General features: G+C 39.1%; 1 protein-coding gene across 1 annotated transcript in view; it reads right to left on the minus strand.

Annotated features, from left to right (window-relative positions):
* Positions 1-330: 330 nt before the first annotated feature.
* The window catches only part of LOC121951237 (PH domain leucine-rich repeat-containing protein phosphatase 1-like), a 57,598-nt gene continuing 33,631 nt past the window's right edge, over positions 331-24,297 (minus strand). The window contains exons 2-11 of the mRNA XM_042497497.1: positions 17,571-17,767; positions 15,733-15,858; positions 14,764-14,912; positions 8,710-8,856; positions 6,383-6,610; positions 4,335-4,537; positions 2,923-2,983; positions 1,535-1,630; positions 835-990; positions 331-535 (exon numbers count right to left, since the gene is read on the minus strand). Of these exons, the coding sequence (XP_042353431.1) occupies positions 331-535; positions 835-990; positions 1,535-1,630; positions 2,923-2,983; positions 4,335-4,537; positions 6,383-6,610; positions 8,710-8,856; positions 14,764-14,912; positions 15,733-15,858; positions 17,571-17,767 (1,568 nt within the window). The remainder of the gene's footprint in view (positions 536-834; positions 991-1,534; positions 1,631-2,922; positions 2,984-4,334; positions 4,538-6,382; positions 6,611-8,709; positions 8,857-14,763; positions 14,913-15,732; positions 15,859-17,570; positions 17,768-24,297) is intronic.

A 24,297-nucleotide genomic window follows, 5' to 3' on the forward strand; every position in this document is an offset into this window, starting at 1 on the left:
AAGAAGCCCAAAAAATGCAATACTATAGTATGGCAAAAAGTGTCAAGACATGTTATAGCATAGAATGTTGCAAAATCGTTAGTTATCAAAAGGACATAGTATTTTATGCTATAAAAAAGTCCTAGTATACTAAGTCATAAAAGTCAATAGTATAGTATAATATATAAAAAAGTCACAGCACAGTAAGTTATTAAAAATTCATATTACAGTGGCTCATGAAAAAGTCATATTATTGTGATTAAAAAGGCTTTTTAATAGCAAGCTTAGCTGTCAAGCCTCTAATACAATACCGGTGAGTGAGTTTAGAGAACCAATGTCAATGTAAGTTCCTTACCTGGCGGGAAAGGTCTGGAGATGGTTGTAGGCCATGTGCAGAACACGCAGGTGAGCGTGGCCCGTCAGCAGGGGCACACACTTATCCGTCAGCCGGTTATTGGTCAGGTAGAGCTCCTGCAGTATGCTGTGACTGTCTTCTGATAGGCTGGATGGAGGCAGGTGCTCCAACTTATTGGCTGACGCATTTACGCACCGCAAGCTGAAGTTAAAAATGAAAGCACAGACTCATTTTAGTGCTTTTTAAAGACAATAAAACAACACATGTCCCTTTAATTACAAACTTTGACATGGATTTCTACTTCTATGATCCCCCATCCTTGTCCTGGTTGCTTGTTATTCATTTGCATGTCATCCTTGCCCTTGGATATCTTGTCCTTGATTAAAATCATAATTTTTGTCCATCATCTTCATATATCTGCATTTTTTTCCCTTCACGTAGATGCCGGGTGCATTATCTGATAAGAAAACAAATCACTTCAAGGTGATGATTAATGCTACCTGTCAGATTTGAGGAACAGGTTGCAAGGCAGCTCCACCAGTTGATTATGCTGTATGTCCAAAACCTCCAGCAGAGGGCGCTCCACTCTTTCAGGCAGCTTCTGCAACTGGTTATGTCCTGCACTCAGCTTCCTCAGACTGTTGCTGCATAACAACCTGCGGCATGAGGAATATACAGATGGTTGTGTCAGTATGAAAACACCAAGGATAAACATATTCACTCGTAAAAACCTACAGTGTCATATAGATTTACAGATGCATAGATATATGTAAAGAGATATATGGATGTATAGATAGATATATAGCTAGATAGAACAGAAAATAGCAGCTCTAGTGGAGCCTGCAGCTGAAATTCATCATCCTGACACTTATTGGGTAAAAAATAAATCCGCGGACAATGAGGGGACCAGAGGAAGAGACAGAGAGAAAAAATGGAAAGAGAGAAGCAGAGGGAGGAAGGTTGACACGAGCCGACACGAGACAGAGAGAAGAGGAGGAAGCGAGGTGCATCTGACCTTCTGAAGAGCTATATAAAGAGGAAGAGAATGGACGGCGGCTGCGGAGGTTACAGGCTATCTGTGTGATTTATGAGGCTCTACGGGGGGATAGATGACTGGCCGACAAAGGGCAGGGAGAATAATGTAGCACTGTACTCCATTTCCGGGCTAACGGACACCTTTGCTGAGAGAGAGAGACTCACCGCGCCGGGAGCTCAGTGATGAGGTTGTGGCTCATGTCCAGAACTTCCAGTTTCTTAGCTTCACACAGCCAGTCTGGCAAAGACTCCATATGGTTCCTACAGGAGTAGAGGGAATGATGATGATAAATTATGTGCCATTTGTAAAGCAAAATACTTAACAAGGAATATAATGTACTGGGATGCTGCATTTATTTGAATTCCAAACAGTCCTGCTCTAAAAAAGCAAGCACAAACTTCAGCTTCAACTGTCCTTTTTTCCATATTTCCTAAAATTTTGGTCACATAAAGGTCAAATATGTGGGATTTAGGAGGCTATATTGTCAAAAATTAGCTATAATAAATACGTCTTCTTATATAATGTCACCTAATCACCTGAAATTAAGAATTTTCCTGTTTTTGCTACCTTAGAATGAGAAATTGATATCTATATAGGGAGCGGGTCCTCATCCACAGAGTTCGCCATGTTGCACTACCATGTGTCTGCAGAAGCACAGAACGGACAAACCAAACACTGGCTCTGCCATTCACGTTTTGGCGTCAGCCACCATTTTTAGCAGCCCCTCTACAACAAGCACTAATGGAAAAACATTTTCTGTGTTTTTACTGACTTGGTCTGTTTATTTTGGGAGAGGAATAGACCTCTGCAGATAATTCGGCTGCAGGTTAAAACCTCCTGAACATGTGGACCTTATCAGAGAAAAAGGAAAGCACACATACGCAGGTGCTGGGCTAGCGACTCCTCTGCAACATGCCAAACAGCATTGGAGAAACCCTGATTTATAACATAAAACTGCTTTATTCAGTGTTTTTACTGGTTTAAATAACCTGGTCCATGTGTTTTGAGAGGAGGAGACCTCTGTGGACAATTCAGCTCCCAGTAACCTCAATAACAATGAAAACTGAAGGAATTCTAACCAAGAGTTCATGCCTGACAAATGGGAAAAGTTTCAGCTAAATCCTACACACTGTTTGTCTTAGACAAAACACAGTCTCAGCTGTGTTTTGTCTAACACAATTGAAACATTTCAAATAAAGTTAGCACTTAAATTTGGAGTAGAGTACTCTTACCATGCTTTTTTAAATTTACCTCAAGGACGCTAAGTACAGTAGCCTATGTTTCTCTTAAAAATCAAAGGTCATGTGAAAGGTCAAGGCTGATGCAGTTAAAAAGTGACATATCGCTAACATTAGCATTTCCCTACTTTTAAAAATCTGTTTAGCAAGGACTTAGCCACACATTTACAAGATATTCAAAGCTAATTTTCTCACTCAGGTACTGCTCTTCTATGTTTAGGGCAAAGTTGATGTACTTTAAATGAGCTACATTTTTTCAAATACCTTTCATTCTTTTTTAGTGTTTGTATGTGTACTTATGGGATTTTTCTCACCTTGAGATGTCCATGTAACTAAGATTGGAGGGCACAGGACTCACATCCAGTTGTCGTAGCTCTGTAGGGAGAAATCCAAACACATTAACCTACAGCAAGGACAGACGCGCTCTATTACAAAAGCAGGTAGATGGAAAATGGAGGGAGGGGCATTTGGAAGGGGTGATAGAGAGAGACAACAAGACTGCAGCACTGCTGAAAAAAATGAATGCATGTAGAGAGACGAGCATGGGGGTGAAATAACATTATATGGGAAGAGAAAGGATTGACATCTGTTGAAAGGTGAGATATGAGTTGCTTTGATTTCAGTTTTGAGGTGGTGGTGATGTGCATTGGTGGAAAAAGTATTCAGATCTTCAGCTTAAAGGTTAAAATAGCAATACCACAGTGCAGAAATACTCAAATGTTCTGTATTCAAAATATTTATTTAGTTAATCTACAAGTTGTAGCATCAAAATATACCTAAAGTACCAAAAGTCATCATGCAGATTTCACCATTACAGAATATTGTGTCATTGGATCATAATTGTTGATGCGTTGATCTTTCTTTGCTGTTGCAGCTGCTAAAGGTGGAATTAATTTTAAACCACTTTATATATTGATAGCTTGTGGTTTTCCCCCCTTATCTTTTCTTAACCTATAAAAATACGTCATATTTTATTTGTTAATTATATATTGGATTATTAAAGTAGCAATTCACCCATAAATTGTATATAAATAAATTTGTACAGGAAAAAAAAAAAAGTGGGGAAATTTTTTTGCACGGTGAACAAAGTATCTAAAAACGGAGGCAGTTCTTGATAAATTGGAGTAAAAGGGGGCCATGGTTCACAATAGCAAAACTATATAAGACATCCGTTTGCAAACTCGTTTGCAGTGTGATCCAAGTCTCATTACTCAGCTGTATGCTCAGTTCCTCTGAAACAGATATCTTTCGTTAAACTTTATTATTTCAAAACACTTCCACCAATGAGTATTGTGCCTGAGCAAGCAAGTTGTGTAAGAGTTTGTAAACAGATGTTTTGATGTTTTACTGTTGCTGGCTGCTAATTACTTAAATTAATCAAGAATTATCTCTGTTTTCTTCATGAAATCAATGTAACACAGAATGAGTAACTGATACGCAAATCATCATTTTGTGGTGAAATGTTCCTTTAATCAGAATTTAAAGTATATCGTAACTGATGTTATAAAATAAATGTAGTGCAGAAAAAAGTACAAAATTTGTCTCTGAAATGTAGTGGAGTAGAAATATAAAGTAGTGGGAAATGTAAGTACAAGTGTCTTAATATTATACTTGAATACAGTACTTGAGTTAATGTACTTTCCATTACTGATATGTGAGAAGACTGTCTTTTCCAAAAACACGGTTGCCCTCACAGAAAATATGAAATCCTGTGTGCCAAACCCACCGTTGTTGGAGGCGTATATGCCTTTGAGCAAGCAACCCTTGGCCTTGAGGCTTTCGATGCGGTTCCTCTCACAGTGAAGCACCTCCAGTCTGGGGAAGACCGAGGCGTCCAGGTCCGTCAGCCTGTTGTCCCTCACATCCAGCTGGGTCACGTGCCTCAGTAGGTCAGGCTCATCTGGCACCATGCTGGAGATCTTATTCAACCTGGCAGAGGGAGCAGGAGAGACACACAGGTTCAGCTCCGGTTGGATCAGGTTGAACTGCACAGGCTGTGGCCTTTCTTACCAGGCAAGGGAACATGCCTCAGGTGATGCCTGATATATTGTGCACCTGCTTGAGTGCTGTTTAGTCTTCAGTTGCAAGTGGTTTTTGATTTAATGTGTGTGAATTTGTTGCACTTCTGCTAAGTCACCTAATGGTGACAGGATCCAGTATTAAAGCATTTAATTATTAGAAATCATCCATGGCAAAAACGTATACGACACAAATATATTATTCTGTTCCACAAACAAATATCAGAGTTTGTTTTTTTTACATGCTAATGTCAAAATTTTTGATTTATCAATACATATCGATATACCAGTGCCAGCTGTGCTTTCTCTCTCGTTACTGCTTACTGAAGTCATTCTGCTGTTCCCTCCTACTAACAAAGTCATGAAAAGTTGTCATTGTAATGTTATATCCATTTTATACTTATCTGTTTATAATTTATTTAAAAATAACAAAAAAGCCAGACTGGACAGAGGTAAATACAACAATGTTTAGTCTATTTAACATTGACAAAAGAACAAATGGCTAAGAGTAGCTTAACATGGTGTCATTCAGCAGGAACTTTAGCGAATAAGTGGAAAAGTTAAGATGTCTAATTATTAGGCCCTAGCTACTCTCACATTTATTCTGCAGACCCAGTGTATTATTTCGAAGTCTCTTAAGATTTATGCCTAAGACTAGTTTCCTAATGTGTTTCAAGGTGAAGTATTGAAGTAAGAAACTTCGAAAGCAACAGCCAATCACAGAACTCCCCACTTTGTCTTGATTGACAGGCATCGACTGTGATGAAAAGAAGCATTTTTAACAACAACTGTCACTTAAAAAAATACTAAAATATAAACAGAAATGAGACATTTTGAAGAAAAAAAAAACACTGGAATGAAATTTTAAAAAATGTGCCATAAATTTCATTTAAAACAAAGTAGAATGTAATGACACGTAATCATACTGAGCTGAGTTTTTAAATTCATATGACTATTTCACACTTTGATAGTTATTTGTGTTTTTAATTGACTATTTTTTCAGCTTGACTGGACACATTTTCTGTATATGAATCAATAGAAACAAACAGCTGCAGCACTTCTCAGCACTACTCATCATCAGAGATACCAAGTGATCTTTGCCCAAACAGGAATGCTGGAAAACGTATTGACTGACCTCGTCTAAGCAAAGACAGAGGGGATGAAGTATTAACTGGAAAATAGTGCAAGTCACTCCAACTCTGTGTTTTTGCAAACAATGGGGAAGACACCTGATGGAGCCACCACAGGCAAATGATTTCCTGATTTCGTGCTGTCTGGAGGTCTGCCCGTGTTTCGGCTTCCTCTTGGTGTTGTTGTTTCTATCATTAAAGGGATAACACGTGTCTTGTGCACTGCTTTGGACAAGCATGACTGAGGACTTTGAGTGATGCTTGATCTTGACAAAGTAGTCTAATTATAAAAACTCTAAAATATTAATATAATGCTGTATTAAGAACAAATGTTCGCAAATCAACAGTTATATACAGACCAACAGCACTCTGGTATTCTCTGACCAGAGTCATATCCAACATAAATGATAAAATCACTTTTAAAAAAGTTTAAACAGAAATTTTTATATCTTAATTTGTCTGTACTTTTATTTCATGTTGTACTGTATTTCAATAAGCAGGACCCCAGGGAGACTAGGGGCACATTCATGTGCTTTTATGGGTATTATTTAATAAACAATAAAATATAATCTCCCAATCATGATTTAAAAAAATATATTTGTAATAATCTGCTTAAATTGCCGTACCTTAGATCAATGTGTTTGACACGGAGCAGTCGGAAATTCTGCAGGGTGAGTGTCTGTAGGTTGTTTCCAGCCATGCACAGCTTCTCCATGGAGGCTAACTGCTCCAGCACCTGTGGCACATGGTTGAACTGGTTGAAGGAAAGGCCCAAGTAACTTAGCCGCTGGAGGGAACCCAGCTCACTGGGCAGCTCATCGAGACTGTTGCCATCCAAAAGGAACGTCTGCAAACTGAGAGAGGAAGACGAGATTAGACGATTGGCCTCGTTCATGAAAGAGATGACAGAGAGAATTTATTTATCTGCACAGATAGTGTAGCAATCAGGTTGAGCAGAATAGGACTTCAAGAATTTCAGCATTCATTATCAGTACACTTGATGTCCAGCAGATGGCAGTAGCAGCATAAATGCCCCACTGTCCACTTCAGGAATTTACAGGCATACCAGATCATTCCTGCAGATTAACTTCTCATCTAGCCCTGCTTCAATCCACATACCTGTATGATAAGTCTCAAATGAGCTTTGAGTTTAAAGCACATGTACTATCCATGAGTCAGGACTGAACCAGCTATTAAATGGCTCCATTATTCTGTGCATTCCCTTTTCATGGTGGGGTAGATTGGACTGAATAATGTATGAATGATTAAATTTAAGACCTTTTGTTCGATACATTTATAATACTTTAAGCAGAGTGAGTAAAAAGGCTTTTTCCACAGGAAAAGGGACTGATACTGGAGCCCAGCCAAAATGTTCTGAGCATTCTCATGAGAAAAAAAATGGTTTTCAGCCAACAAAATCTGATTTGTTCCATCCTCTTAAAAATGTTGGCCAAGAAATAAAATAATCTGCAATTTTAATCTGCATAACAAAGCAGACCTAATATCAGAGTTCTCAAGAGAAATGCAAGACAATTAAAATAAAACTAAAGTGTATGTGCACCAAAATGCAAAAGGAGATGGACAAAACTCAAATCTCTACAAAACATTGGCTCAACAGCAAGCTGAAAAACTTCAAAATGGCAAACAATACATAAGTCATAAACAGCTGAATGATTAAAACAACCAGACTGAATTGACTTACATATGCAAGCAATTAAAACAGACCAAGAACAGGCCATGAATGAGGCCAAATGTCGTGGGAGAGCACCAAAGATGATCTGTGCAAGTTGTGGTGTTGTTTTCTCACATGTTGAAACTAGCAAAGTACACCATGGCAGTTGTTAAGCCATGTACTTGTTGCTAGGTAACTTCAACATTTGGCTATGTGGTTGGTTTGTGAGAAGGTTCATTGGTTTCCCACCAAGCCCTGAGATGGCATCAATGCAAGTGAGCACTCGTCCCAGTTTAGAAGTGAAGACCTGGTAAATAGAGCAGGATAACTACCAACATCATGAGGAACAAAATCAATAGCTTAAGCTAAGGAAGAAGAACTCGAGTGTATTTAGAATATGGCAAAATATGCACGAATTTAAGATTACAGGCATATTTAGCCTTTGTATTTAGTTCTGATTTTTTTGAAAAGGGGTTGTATGGGGTATTTATCCATGAATAGTATAATGCACACAGTAAATATCAGTCAGCATGCCCCAGTCTAGAGAAGCAGGCTGGAAACAAAATGCATTTTAGCCATATAAGAAAAAGTCCCACCTAAAAAAAGATCAATATCAGTTGAAGTGAACGATATGTTATGAATATTTTTACTGCTTTACCTTAATGTCAGATAGTGATTTCCAGCAGAATGAAGATGAAGCCGTTACTTCGCTCTCTTCAAAGCCAGAATCATGCTGAACCTCCAGGGTGCGGGTCTATCGAGGTCTCGATTTGTTATTTTATTCATGTTATCGTGTGGCTTTGGTATTTAAAACGGTTTGTTCGGATTCACCAAAGTCAAAAACACAAACTAACTAACTGATCGAAGCAGCTGTAGACCAGCAGCTCGTGTGTTCAGTGAGCTAAAATTACTGTTTTTGTTAATGGAGTCTGGTTGTTTTGAGAAGAGCTTAGATGGGGAAACCAAAACCTTTAATGGCTTCCCTGTCAGAACAGACTGTCTGACAACGGTCAATACACTTCAACTGATACAGATATTTTTAGCTGAGACTTTTTTTAGGTGGCTAAAATATGTTTTGTTGCTGACCCCATCCAGAGCAGTACATTGCTGTGCTTCCATGTTGAACCCCTGCTTCTCAAAACTGCAGGCATGTCGATAGATACCTACTGTTTGTAGTACAACGACTATGAATAAGTGCTCCATACAAACCCACTTCAAAAGATTGAAACTATCCGTTTAACAGAAGCTCTGTATCCTCAATAACGTCTTGCTGATACTTACTTGGTCATGGCTCCCACAGAGCTGGGGACGCAGGCCAAGTAATTACAGCTGAGGTTGACCTCCGTCAGTGTGGGGATGTCACAGATGGCTGGGGGGAACTGACCAAGGTGGTTGTTGGACAGGTTGAGGCTCCGCAGACGAGAAAATCTGAAAATAGAGGATCAAAGTATTAATGCCAAATTAGGAAAAGGGAGAAGAGAAGAGAAGAGAAGAGAAGAGAAGAGAAGAGAAGAGAAGAGAAGAGAAGAGAAGAGAGAAGAGAAGAGTATGTGATTGGAGATGTAGTATCTTGTCAACATGAATATTGCAAGAGAGTGGAAGATATTCATAAATATATTAATGAATATATTCATGGGCAATGTAGTAAAGCATAGCTTACACTGAATTTGTTTAAGTGAAAAACACACAGTTAGATCTAAACCCTCACAAAACCTTCATGTTTGATTGTTGAGAAAACAAGCGCAGCATTGACGTCTGTGTTGTTCATTCAAACACCAGTGACCAGTGGCATTTGGCGTGGTGTCCTATGGCAGAGCGGTGACCTTCAGAGGGGTTAGCCCCTCGGGGGGGAGGGAGCCGAGGGAACAAGGGGAAGCAGGGGACGTGACTCTCTCTCTGTCTTTATTTATCCATCTACACACATACAGACACACACACACGGGACCTGTTATCACCTATCATGTGTGCAGAGAGAGCAGCGAGCCGGAGATGGGCAGCGCGCCATATTAGCACTGCAGGCTGGAGCAGCTGCTGAAACTGGCACTACTTGACTGTCCTCCCTTTACACACACACACACAGGTTATACACGCATGCACAAACTATATATCACGGTGATGGAGAAAAAGGCAACTGGGACGTCAGGGCTATTGATTAGGGTAGCCAAGTAATTCCAGCTGAGGGTGACTCCTGCAGGGAGTGGGTGGGGGGTGTGTGTGGGAAAATGTCATTCCACCATTAAATCAACCCCTGCAATGTGCTGAGTAATGCTCATACTCCCTCCTCAGACTCTCTTCTTGTCTGTGTCATGCTCCGTCATTCTGTCCTATCATGATTTTCGCCTCAGTCCTTTGCTGGCATATCTAAAGCTGCACTCATTATTTTTCATATGGTCAATGGATCAGCTGACTACAAGTTTTGCTTGAAGTCACGCTCTGCAGGGAATTATCTCACAAATATGCAATTCCCCTCAGCTCTGTGGGGGTCTTTTAGCCTCTTTTAACGCTTTGTTTTGGTTTTCCACTTTTCTTAACCCTTTGAAACATGAACAAATTAGCTTGAATACATTCAAAAACGTGGAAAATGTTACAGGAAAATTACCTGAGGAAAAAAGTAAAAAAAAAAAACAAAAAGGAGAGTTTAAAAAAAAGAAAATAAATTTTAAAAAATAACTAAAACAAGGAATTGATCTGGGGAAAAAGTGCAAAAAATTTAAAGAAACATTTTAAAATGGAATATTTATTCTTTCTGTAATATCATTTTAAATATATTATTATAAAAAATAACAACTATAGTTTTGATTTTTTTTAATTTAGTTTTGATAAATTTTGAATGATCTCTCCACCTCTGCCCTTTTTCCTTGCATTTTGCACATTTCCTGCCAAATTGCTGATTGCCTTTTTTCCCATGTTTTTGACAGAAATCACACCAATTTGCTTACATATCAGAGGTTCAAATGCTTGTGAGAGGCCTCTAAATGCAGCAACAGAAAACTGATGTCGATCCAGGTTTCAAAGGGTTAACCAGTGCTATGTTACATTTAACTCAGAGGTCGAAGGTCCAAGCTGAGAATAACGTCCCTCCCAAGTTGAGCGTTCCAGTGCAACAGGTCAGAAAGCCAAAATGTTTTTAGCAATTTGCAGTTCAAGAAGGGTTAGCCACTGTTAGCAATATCAGTTGGTAAAAACGCATTATGTTGTATTTTGTGCATACACAGACATACTATCTGCATGTCCACAGATAAAGGTCTGATGGTATTGTTTTAAGTGTTTTAATGACACACAAATAAAACAGAAGTGATGACAAAAAGTATATTACTACAGCTTTCACTTCTGTTGATGCACAGAGCACCTTTTTTGTATTTTGAGGTCAGGGTTGGTGAGGTTTTTCCAACCTTCTACCTCAGAAATCCGACCTTAGGGGATGTTACAGTAAAATATCTGACTCGGAACTCGGAATTCCAACTTCCCAGTGCAAATGGATAATAATCCCTGGCTGATGTTTTCTTTGGCCACAATGCTCTGATAAATTGACTGTACACTACCCGCCCGGCACCAAAAGGCCGAAAGGCAAAGTTAGCGACTAGGCTGGTAAACTCAATAAAGCCTCTGACAAGCTGGAGACCAAAACAGAGCTGAAAGGAGAGAACATTCTAGTTACATTTGTCAAGTGGACAGAAACAAATTAAAGTAGAAGGTAGAAGGTAGATTCATTTTTTTAAACAAAGTTAAAAAAACAAAATTTTATTTTAAAGGCTATTGGTGCTCAGCTTCAGTATCAGTTGAGTCCTCTGTGTGTTTTTAACTGAATACAGACCATGGTGCTAATGTAATGTTAGTTTCTCTTTACATGAAGCATGCACACTGAAGACTCAGAGTGTGGGCAAGCAGCTAACTTCCTCTAGCCGATCGGCTAAATTCCAGTTTGGCGTTTTGCTAACTAGAATGGGACTAAAATTAGTTAATCTTACTGCTCTTTTAGGCTTTCAATATGTTTCTGGACCATATGATCAAATCCTAATGGTGAAACAAATCATTTGGCGGGGGCTGTGACAATTAAAAAATGTACAGATGTCTCTTTCGCCATGTAGGTCTATAGGAAAAGTCTCTTTGAGCCACAGGGCATCATGTGACAGTGTAATTACACTATTTGGCCACTACAAAAATTGACTTAAAAGCCTAGTGCAGTTCCTGGGGGCCTGGTTCCAGCCTACAACTCTGCTGTCATTAACCTCATTTCTCAGGAGTAACTGAAGACCAACAAGAGGTAAAAGGAGAGTGGATATTGGACATAAATTCATTAGGTGAGCAGAGACACGCTCTAAATGAATGCTAATGCTGCTCTCTGTCAGATGAATGCAAATAAGCAACTGCTGTTCACCATATCTTTAACTTTATAAGATAAAAAATACATCAGGGTTGTGTTTTTAGCTTATTCTGCTGCCCCCAAATGGCCAAAAAATCAATTCATCAATTCATGCACCTTTAATGATTTTACTTGGCTTTAAATACCCGCTTTTATGTCAAATTTTGTCTTTCTGACACTATACTGTTCGACTTTCCTAGCTCTCCCTTTCCTTCTCCCTGCATTGCCTGACTTTTATGTCCTTCATAACTCGCCAAACTACCATACATATGTAAATAAACAGGCCAAGGGTTCAATCGTATGCATGGAACGGCAGATATTTCCCCTCGGTGAGTGGTGACCTCTGTCTCATGGAGGGATGCATGCTGGGAAGGCAGTCCCATGCCAGAGGAGAGAGCTAGTATCCCAGACAACTGATTATGCATATCTGATTGGCAAATCACCCACCAGTTAGTATTTGGCCGGAGAGAGTAGAGAGAGAGCGAGAGAGAGAGAGGGGCATGTGGCAGGTTCACACATTCCCAATGCTCTTTGAAAAATACAACAAACTATGACCCCATGTTAGATGTCAGAGAAAGCCTTTGTTTATAGCGAAACAAAAACAGACTCTCGCACAACTGTCCACACTTCAACACATACAACCACATTTGCGGAGGCTGCACACAGAGAATTACTGCTTGACTTTAGTCTCTCGGGGGCAAAGCGAGTACTCAAGTAACTCCGCTACATGTTTCTGTCAAAACGGCTCTATTTTCAGCTAACTATTCATCTCTTTCTCATTACTGACCTCTTTTTCTGTCATGCTGGGTCAAATGCGGATGAGCCTACTTGGGTTTGGCAAAGATAAATAGATGTTATCTCGCTTAACCAGCAGGGGAGCTGTACATCACTCACCCAGATTTTGAGATATTTTCCCCCGCACTGTTGTCTTTTTAACATCAGTATTTATTCAGAGGATTAAAAAAAAAGATGATTCAGAAAAAGATAAATCATAAAATCCTAACCTCCTACTCATTCACAATTTTCTCCGAGGAAGATATAAGAATGCCAGATTATACCAGTACACACACGAATACACATTCTCGTCAGCACAGTCATCTTAAAAGAAAAGAAGAAAAAAAACAAATGCCATACTGTATCAAGACTTTGTATGCACTGACCCCAAATTTGTAGCCTGCAGCCACTTTTCTCTATTGCATACAAGCATGCAACTCTCTCTTCCTCTCACACATACAGACGCTTCATTTTGCAAACATTGCTAACGCATACTCAAGCAGCAGATTCACAGTTCACTCACTCCAATGATAAAAATCTTCTGGCAATAATCTTCAGAAAGAAAGGCTGTGACAGGCGTGCACATGTACATAAATGCAAATACATGCATGCACACACACACACACACACACACACACACACACGTCTTGGCTGTGGGCTTTAATCTGGGACCATGATAAGCATGCAGCAGATGGTGCCCACAGAGAGAGAGAGTGAGGGAGGCCAGGCACATTAAAAGCTTCCCTGCAGACTCATCTACCCTTCTGGGCTCTGGGCTCGTTTGGCCTAGCCTGGTGCAGCACAGCCCTGGCTAGCCTCTTCGGTATGAGCGTGCCAATGGCCCCCGTCCTAGACTACTCAGGTCGATGGTTGCAAATTGCAGGCGAAAGCTAAAGCTGCCCAAACCAGACAGCCATGACCTGCTGTGTCCAGTGAAACCTCACTGTGTCAGTGTCTCGTCTCCTCCCCTCCTTGTGCAACAGCCCAGTCTAGCTCCTGTTGTGGACAAATGGTGCTAAGCTTTGCTTAGCTTTGCTTCTCAAATCACATCTTCCTCAAACCAGCCCATCCCAATCACCCTAAACTTTTGCCATGACCTGTAACTCCTCCTCAGGTTCGTCCTCTTCTTTCTATTCTTCCTGCACTTTAAAACCTGAGAAGCCAATTTTTTTGCGAAAACATCTCGGAGACTGAAACCGAAAACTTGAAAAACCTTAGAAAATATAACTATTCATCATAATTTATGTTTACGTTATATCTAATTGTTGGGTGTACTTAAAATGTTGTTATATTAACTTAATTTTGTGAAGCTGTTGCAACCTAAAAATGAAAAGTTTAATTAAATCAGTCATTCTAAGTTTAAGCAGCTTGACGCTTTTCTGTAGGCCATCCGGGAAGCTAACTTCACCCTGGTTCCCTCATCAAAAAGCCTGTGGGATTTTTCCAAAGGATTTCGGATCATTGCAGAAAATAAGCTTTGTGGTAAACAAACGTTTATGATACACGTCTTGTTCAGCAAGATAAGCTTCACAAATGAACACCACTTTCAGGATTTTTGAAGCCCAAATGCAGTCTTCAGAAGTAAAAAGCTTTTGCCAGGCTAAAATGATCCACACTATGGTCACGACGCCACCGCTACAAGGCTGTAAAGCCACGTTCGGCATGATTCTGCGTGATGACATTCTATAGTCTCATTTAGCCACTTGTTAGTTAGCAAACGTCTTTTTTAAGATGCATAAAAGCTTCAAAAGTTCACGAGTACCCCATCAAATACCCCATCGACTTTGAGAAGAGGAACCAGAGGTGCTGAAAGGCTAATGCATTTGCAGGTTTTAGGATTCATTACTGAAGTTCTCTATGTATCTGCAATCTGCCAGTTGCAAACTAGTCAATCATTTTTCTTTACTTTTAAACATGTTAACAAAACAGAACTCGCAGATCTCTTCACTTCTTCATTAGCATATTCCTCTTTGTGATTATCAAGTTAAGTCAGAATAATTTGGTTTACTGAAGTTACTAACACTTAGAATGAACAATTTCCCTTATCATTTTTGAGTTGCAACAACTTCACAAAAGCAAACTTAACACTTTGATATAAAGTAAACAAAAACTAATATTAATAGTCAGATTTTACAATGTGCCTCTTCCCATCATATTGCCTCAGGTGTGTTTACTGTACATTTATGATGGCATTGTACCTCTGAAGCTGCTGCAGTCGCTGGTCTGCAGGCAGGAAGTTGTGTTTGAGGTTGAGGTGGGTTAGGTCGTGACTGTAGAAGAGGTTGGGAGGAAGTTGTTCCAGGCTGCAGCAGGACAAATCTACCGAGTTGATCCTCTGGGACACCATCTATATGGAGGCGGGGGAGGAAAGTGGAGAGAGAAAGAGAAACTTGGAGTTAAACAGGATTATCACTACCACACATGACTTCACTGATTTACTCTGTGTGTGTGTGTGTGTGTGTGTGTGTGTGGCCGGCTGCTAAGTGGTCAAATGTCATTCAATGGCCAATCTTCTTAAGGATTAGGGAGTCAGAAGAAGTCGAGGGAAAGCCCAACAGGTTAGTGACCTGACAACGCACATTACATCATTGTGTAATCTAGTTAACTGCAGGTGCACAGTAAAGCAGTTACACTGTGACAATTTCTTAGTCAAATTTATGAAGGTGCACAAACTGCCGTCTTAAATGAAATGACAGCAATAACGTCCAAGGAGATAATCTACACCCACTAAACTTGAGCTTTTCAGAACGGAGTTAGCTAGAGGCTCAGCAGTCGTCGCTGCGGCACGTGCTGCTTCTATCCAGGCTTCTATTCTGAGTGGCCCTCTGGGTGCTGGTGACATGCATGTCCCTGTTAATATTTAGAAAAGAGGTTTTCTGGCTGTGGCCTACTTGAGTTCAAATGAGAGAAAGGAGAGAGAGCCATGAGTGGTGTTTATGCATGTGAGTGCACCCAGAGACACTTACTTATACTACAGATTGGACAGCAGTGAAATATGGGGTTTTCAATCACACTCAACTCATCAAGCAGCAGGATCGTGGCGGGTGCAGTGCCATATTTTTTGCACTCACGCATGTTCTGCTATACAATGCAGTTGACCCGTAAGTAGCGCTGGGGAACATATGCTTATGTCCTTCTTTTCTCTTGTTCACATGTGTTCACAGTACCTTGGCAGCATGTCTGTGCCAGCGCAGGTGCTCCGTGAAGCTGTCAAAGCTGACGTAGTAGGTTTGACTCTGAGGCCCTGCTGAGCTGAAGGCCAAACAGTGATTGTGCTTCTTCACCTCCTCCACCTGCAGCACAACACACACACACAGGAATGACATCAAAGTCTGACATTCTGACATCTCCGACCCCCCTCTGAATAGAAATGATGACCCCAGAGACAGGGTTCCCACATATTTTCATGGACAAAATTACCCAAAAAATTCACAAACTTTTTAACTTTTTACTTTTCAAGGTAAACTCATCGTTGTCACACACCAAAGCACATTAGAGCTACACTACAGCCACAGCTTCATGAAATAAATGTTCCATTATGTTACATTACATGGAAGATTATCCACACAAGATTATTGTAACAGATACAACTACAAAACAAAAAAAAAATCCATGACTTTAACAAAACTTTCATGATAATGAAATCATTTTAACCCTTTGAAACATGGATTGACATGGATTTTTTAAAAAAACTTTTTTCATATAATTTCCTTGTTTGTTATTGTTTGTTTTGTATTGTTTTTACTTTCCTTTTGTTTTTGCTAATTTCCAGGTAATTTTCTCATACTTTTAACTAATTTGTTCCAAATTTTAGGGGCATTTCCTCTTGTAAGTTGCTCATTGCAATCTTCTCATTTTAAAAAGAAATTAAGCCGTTTTTTTCTGGTTTCAAAGAGGTACAAATTCAATTACTTTTCCAAAAACTTTTAATTATTTTTACTTATTTCATGACTGTTCCAGCCCTGGAAAACATGATTGTGAAATTCCATCACTTTTCTATGTATTTTATGACCGTGGGAACCCTGTATTGACTTAAGAGCAATAAAAGGGGGCGGAGAGGAAAAGCTGACACACCAACGTCTTCATACATTAATGATTTGAAACTGCTTTTGCCGCATGAAATAAGATGCTTAATAGCTGCTGGGTAGAAAAATTCAGTCGACTGAAAGCACACATGACAATACATAAAGGCACGCATGGTCATACAATGAACATATGTGCGTGACATGAGCAAGAATAAATGTAGGTGAATTTCTTTTTAGACACGCAGAGTCACACTCAAGCACGTGAACTCTGTCAATGAATGGCTGACTAGTTACAGTGTTTGAACAGAATACTGGTGCATATACAAACAAACTCACACCATGCGCATGCAGAGTCAAGAGTATGGATGAATGGTTGGCTAGAGGTCATTTGTTGTGTGTGAAATGTTTAAAAAGTGGGTGTGGTAGAGTATAGAGTGTCCTTTGTGTCACACAGTCAGGTAGAAAGGGCTTTTCAGGAGAGCTTGTAGAAGCTCATGTAGTGGCCTTGCAGATAAACAGATCCATAAAGCAATAAATGGGTAAAGGTCATTTTTTAGGGAGGCATTTTAAAAAAGGAGAGAGAAATAAGGCTACTCGAATGCTACAGTGATCATTACACTACAAATGATAGCATTATGACTCCAGAATAGAAATGGAAAAAAGACATCCTTGCAGAATACTGGAAACATTTTGACTTTGTAAAGAAAACACTTTCTTGCATCATTCCTGTTTGACCTTGAGGTAAAAAGAACAGAGCAGGAAGCATTACTGCGTGTCACTAAAGGACAAACAGTTGTTGAAGGTGAACAATCTTCACTGCGCAGGGAGACATTTGCAGAGGGTAATAAGAGTGATTTTATCAGGTCACTTTCTGGTGATATGACGTTATGAGTTTATGATCCGAAGCATAAATGACATAACATCACCATAAAAGACCGGGAGGAGAAAAAAACGATTATGTGATGCCAAGTTAGACATACTTTTCCTCCAATGAGCGGCAGGATGTGCATCTTCCCCGTCTGGCTCTCCTTGACAGAGGAGACGATGAGGCAGGTGCCGCACAGGATGACCTGCCGTCTGGTCCAGCGGTTGACCGGTAGCTGAAGCTTCCCTTTCCGAACGTTGTATGTCCCTGACAGCTGAACCCGCTCTGAGCTCTCGATGCTTTGGGGCTTCCCTGGAAGAAAGACAGAGAGATTTTGCATAATTAGCATTGTAGACTGGGCCAAAGCCACAGATCTGTCAAATAATTAGGTACTGTTAAAACGTAAACTAATGAGTCAATCAAGAAAAGTCAATTTTATTTATAAGCCCATTATCACAATTTTCCTCAGAGGGCTTTACAGCAGACATCCCTCTGTCCTTAGATCCTCACATCGACTAAGGAAAAACTCCCCCAAAAAACCCTGTAACGTGGGGAAAAAATGGTAGAAACCTCAGAAAGAGCGACTGAATATAACAATAGTGTTAGACATAAAATTACTAAATGCAATATAAGATAGCACGTGGTGTTACATGCAAATATCATAGGAGTCCCATGCGTATATTAATAGTGGAGGCATGACTCATAATAATGGCAGCAGACTGTCGTATCGAGCAGGAAAACAGCATCGTGCGATCAAGGCCCACAACACAGGCAAAGCCTCAGGCAGGACCACAGCAACAGCACAACCAAGACCGCGATCCAAGTGAGCCAGGATCATCAATGAGCATCCCACCAGTGAATAAAATCGATGCAATTTTTTTTATAGTTGTATTTTCATGACAAATATACAAGGTGACTTATAAATGAATCAAATGTATAAAATGCAGGATTTTGCTTAAAAAAAGAATTGTAAAATTATGTATAGACTAATACAAAAGTTTATGGGCATGTACATCGACCGTGCAAGTGAGGTCTGGACTTTATGAAAAAGGTGGCAATCCGGTGCCAGACAATAAACAGCGTGTATCCAAGAAAAAGCTATGAAAATTGCAAACACCACCAAAAAAAGACAAATACACAGGGCGAAACACCAAGCGGACAAAACTCATTCCAAGTCAATCTGAGGTTGGCTTTAACTTTCACTTTCTCTTGCTCAAGCAGAGGATGGGGATGAGCAGCGATGCAGAGTTGGCCTGTTTTCTGTTGGAAAGGTGCTGGCAGTTAGCTTAGTTAGCTTGCTGTTGGGTTTCCATTAAAACAAATGTAATTTTCCTACAGTAATAGCTTGCAGTGTATGTACAAGCACTGTGGGGAGCAGGGGCAAAGTTTAAATGTTGTGTTTACACACAGTAATCAACACTTTCAACATAGTATACCATTAGATATTAGAATAGCAAATGAGCTCTGTGGTAAACAAACATTTATGATATTTACATGTTTTGTTCAGTTAGATAACCTTCGCAAATGAACACCTCTTAAGATGCCTGAAGCCTAAATGCAATTGTAAGGAGTAAAAATCTAACATTAAAATATAAAAAAAACTACACAACAGTTGTACGAGTTACCACAACGAGGCTGTAAAGACCTGTTCAGTGTGATGTTCTTCTCATTTAACCACTTGATTTGCAACCAGATTTTTAAAGACACATATGAGCTTCAGAATTCACAAGTGGGATATTTGCTGACATATTTTATGTTGTAGAACAAAACATGAAGTCTCTTATGCTTAAGTTAACCACAGACCTTATTTTGCATTCAACTCAAAACATATTCAAAAACCCAATGGCTTGCAGGAAGTGCTAAAACGCTTGCTCATTTCTGGGTTTTAGGACACATTTGTATTTGAAAAAAATACATTTTTGAGTTACACACAATTTCATGACAATCAAACCCATAGTTTTTGAGATTGTCGGTCTGTACAGCTGGTAACATAATTTAAGATTAATCTATGTAGCTAGCCACCAAATAATGCCACAAAATGAAAAATATCGTCACAATGGTTAGCAGGAGAGCTCCTACCACAATAATGGTGGTGACAGCACAATGCTGGACTAGCATAAGACCTAAATACATTCAGCACAACTGCCTTGGATGTCCTACTCTGCACATGGAATTGAATAGTGTGGATTTACATTCAGTGCAGCTCTACATTAATAGAGTCTCAAATTCAATACCAGGTGAACCTCTTTTAAATTATTCTCTTACAATTTCTGAGCTGCCTTTATTCAGTTTTACCCATCTGTCTGCCTCTCCTCCATGCCCTGTTCTCTCGCTTCGCCGCCAGCCTGCCAAACCTGACAGTCAGGCTGCTTATCAGGCGTTCTGTCAGCCAGGCTGTCTTATCGTTCTGTCTAAACATCCACCTGCTTTCTGTCTACCTCCACCTCCGCATAAAACCTCCCCAGGCTGGCATGCCCTGTCCTCCCCCCCGTCGTTTCTCTTCTATCTGACCGACTGCATGGCTTTTGGCTTCTCCGTTCTATCTATGGTTTTGTGCGTTTTTGCTCGCAGCATGTTTAACCTCACTGATTTCCCATTCCGTCATGAGATTCATGGAGTGGTTTACAAACTTTTCCTTTTCCAAGCGACAGATGGTCTTAGAAGAAGTCTCACATTGTGTGGCCTACTGTAAACTAGCTGCATCCATCCTGCACTGTCTCTTTCACACATATTACACTTCATTTCAAACACACATAAAGAAGCAAGGCGGTTGTCGAGGTGACTTAAGAGAGAGTCAGTAGGTTAAAGCAAGTGTGAACCTGCACACACTTTCACGGTTTTAAATAGTTCAGGTCCTTCACATGCCAACTGTAAGGCCTGTGCAGTAGAGTACTGTACTGCACACCATTCTCATCCAACACGCTCAGCAGACTTTAATAACATCCTGACCAGAGGTCTGTCAATTTGAGCTGATGTTGCTAAACCTGAGGTCATGACAATACTTTATTCTAATGATTTTCACTAACATAAACACAGCTGAATTCATTTTTCAAACCAGCACGGCCGCCAAGACCTGACCTCTCATCTGTGTTACAAGCTAATTTTGTGTTCACAGCAGAATCAATAGCCTGGCCTGCAAAAGGATATCTGCTTTACTAAATGCTGAGTGTGTCACATAACACTCTATTGTTAAATGTTGATCAGGAGTCATGTTTGAATACAACTGTAAGATGTCTTGGTATGTTTAAACAGCAGACATAATAATACATAACTAGAGGGCATACAAAGGAGCACAAGCCTCTGAGCAACTGTGCAACATGCAAAGACGCCACGTGTTACAATGCAGCATTGTTTGGCAGCCAATCATAAAGCCACACATCAGACGTTTCCCACAGCATGCATAACATAACACAGCAATCTAACATTAATATTTATTCCATATGTTATAAAATTACACTTGTGGAATAAAAATGAAGCAAAAGTAAAATCCATTTGTGTTTTAACTGCTTGGACACAAGTGGGTGGTAAAAAGGAAAAAGATACGTGTCTTTATGTGATGGACTATTAATAAACCTGTCTCAAGGCAATGCTAACTTAAATGTTCCCATTATAGCAAGTGCAGTTCACACTGTGCACAAAGCTGTGAAGCTATCCATTATACTGTATATGACAATTTAAGTAGCATAACCTATTTTTCATAATTTCTCTCCACACTCTGGCAGCCTGCCTTCACTTCACAGCAGTTATCAAAAGCTGCTGGCAATCACAATCGGGAGATAAGTACAGATAAGTATGTTTTAATGAGCGATGAGGATATGAATTTGTAAGATCCCAAACTCTTTGTTCTTATAGTGTACTTACAGGTTTGTTTATAAAAGCCTGCCAAAATTCCATTTGGCATTACATTACTGGCAAACTACCAACATATTTGATTAAAAAGGTGTTAAATTTGTAATTTTCTTGCCTTAATACAATTCTCAAATATCTTTAACTGTTATGATTGTATGAAGTTTATACCATCCTAATCCCTCTCTAAACTGGGGCTGGGAAATATCTGTCAACTAGGGTTGCAACAGATTGATATTTTTACAGTACCCTTTCAAAAAATAGCATGTTTTCACAGTATATTTATTTCACAATTACCACTATTACTACCAATGAATGAAAACGGGATTCTTCTTTTTTTGTTGTTGAGTAAATGCTTTATTATATCAAAATTTATATCAAAACTTTTCCATGCCTTTTCCAGGACTCAAAATAACATTTCTTTCATGCCCCACTTGCGTTTTTTGGACATATCAAACTCTATTCAAACATAACAGAATAACACTTTTTAAAATTATTATTATTATTATTATTATTATTAATTATTATTATTACTACTATTATTATTTTATTTATTATTAGCCACATTCTTATTTTTGAAAAAAAAAGTTAGATTGAGGCTATTTATTAAATATTTGGGGCTGCAACCTTAGACGGTTTCATTACACCAAAAAATAAATCTAAAAAAATTCCATGACTTTTCTAAAACTTTCAGTGATTTTTCCTCATTCCACAATTTTTCCAGGCCTGGAAAATGTGATCATTTCATGATTCCATGACTTTTCCAGGATTTCCATGACCGTAGGAACTCATTGTGTTAAACATTCCATCCGGTTACCTTGTTTTTTTTAGTACTGTAGATAAGTCAAAGTGACAACATCGATAGGATTAAAATGCTGTTTCTCCCAGATCCCTGGTGTAAATATGCAACTACACAAACAAAAGAATATAAAATTTAAAATAAGTGGGTAAGTACTAAATAAAAGTAATAAAGTTACAGTTAATATTTACGGAAGTAACTTCATGTATTAATGTGAAGTGAACAATATTTTTTATTATGCAGAAAATGATTATTGTGCAAATGGGATAAGTAGTGCAAATGTAATTAATAGTTCAGATGTAATAAGTTGTGCAGCACAACTTATGGATGTGTGAGTAATTTAAAAAGAGGCATTTGCTCTGAAGTGTTTCCCGGGAAAGGGACACGATGAAAGCTAAACCAGGCAGAAGCATGATAACCGTCTGTTTTCATACCATAGTAAACCTTGTAACCAGCACATCGCTGCAACCCTTATGTCAACACACTTTTTATTTCTTTGAACATGAAGTCAACTGTGGAGGATGAAAAGCCTTACTGGATATGACAGTAAGGCCTGAAATGTATTTACTGTTTTTCTCTCATTCACCTTCACCACCTCTCTTCATTGATTTCCGCATCCAAGCCATCAACCTGCCTGTTAGACCCCATCCCAACTAGGCAACTTAAGGAAGTTTTACCCTTAATTGACAAGTTTGTTAGATATAATCAATGTGTCTTCATTAACAGGCTATGTACCACAGTCCTTTAAAGCAGCTTTCATTAAAACCCTTCTGAAGAAGCCCAGTCTCTATCTAGAGGTTTTAGCGAATTATAGACTGTTATCTAACCTCCCCTTTATTTCTAAAATCCTTGAGAAAGTAGTTGCTAATCAACTCTGTTTTACCTTTTTTTTAATTGATGTCCAGGTTTTGTTTGAGGTGTTAGAAAATGAGATTAGTCTTTTTAATGTCAACGTTTCTGCACCTTGTTTCCAGGATTAATAACCAGTCGGTTGTGAAAGTCAACTGTGTGTTTCTCACACTGCGTCCAAAACTTCAAAACTGTCCTCTCTCTGTCCCAGCACCCCCACCCCTCCACTGTTGATCTCCACTCATTAATTGCACCTCAGAAACAAGTGGAGTGTGCAGGGAGTGAATGAAACTGCAAGTTTTATCTCTCTTTAAAGGGTCATCATTACCATCCACTCCACATGAAATGCTATTAAGTGCCTGAGTATTTGTATTATTGTGACTGTGTGGACACTCGTGTGTTGTGTAGTTACTGGCTGGGAGCAAAATGACTAATGTTTTGTGGGATACTGTTTTGGGAAGGGAGGGAGTGTGGGTCTTATTTTCATAGTTGTGACCACAATTCTCACTGAGCATAGTAACATTTCATGCACCAACTTCATTACTGACATCAGGGAAATTTTCCTTTTTTTAAAACAATATTTTTATTTAAGTTTTGGCAACATAAAAAAGCCCCACACTCCCAAAGACAGATGAACAGACAACAGCAAAACAAAACAAAAAAACTAAACAGAAAATAATAATAATATTGAACTGGTAAATACATGAAGAATGACAATAAGAATAGTTAATAATAATAATAATAGTCTTGATAATAATATATATTTTTTTTTAAAAAAAGGCAGGATCAACACTTTCATATTATCCATTGTTATCTATATAACATTTTCCTTTCCTTCCTTTTCCACAGAGTAAAGTCACTCTTCTTGCATGGTGAAGTCCAAAATAAGTCATTTTTGATTGTCTCGCTGTTCTAATAAAGTCTCTGGGATATATATACCAAGTACACAAATACTGGGCTCTAATGGAATATTACTTCCAACCATCTCTGAGAGGCATTTAATTACATTTCCCCAAAATAACAATATCCTAGGGCATTTCCATAAACAGTGAATCAAAGTTCCTTTTTCATTCAGGCATTTGAAACAAACATCAGGAATGATGGAGATGTGGTGGAGTTTCACAGGGCTTATATACTCTCATTAATCATTTATACTCAAGCACTTTTAATCTTGTATTAATGCATTTTTTGGGGGGCTTTTAAACATTCCCCTTTCCGGTCTCCCTCACTAATATCTTCTTGTCAGTCTGTTCTCCAAGCATTTAATCTATCTGATGTTGACTCTGTTGAATACTTTGCCAAAAGATCATAAAATCTGGATATGTGTCTCTTACCATCCAGATTATTA

Source organism: Plectropomus leopardus, chromosome 12 (genome assembly GCF_008729295.1).
Source record: "Plectropomus leopardus isolate mb chromosome 12, YSFRI_Pleo_2.0, whole genome shotgun sequence".
Lineage (NCBI taxonomy): Eukaryota > Metazoa > Chordata > Actinopteri > Perciformes > Serranidae > Plectropomus > Plectropomus leopardus.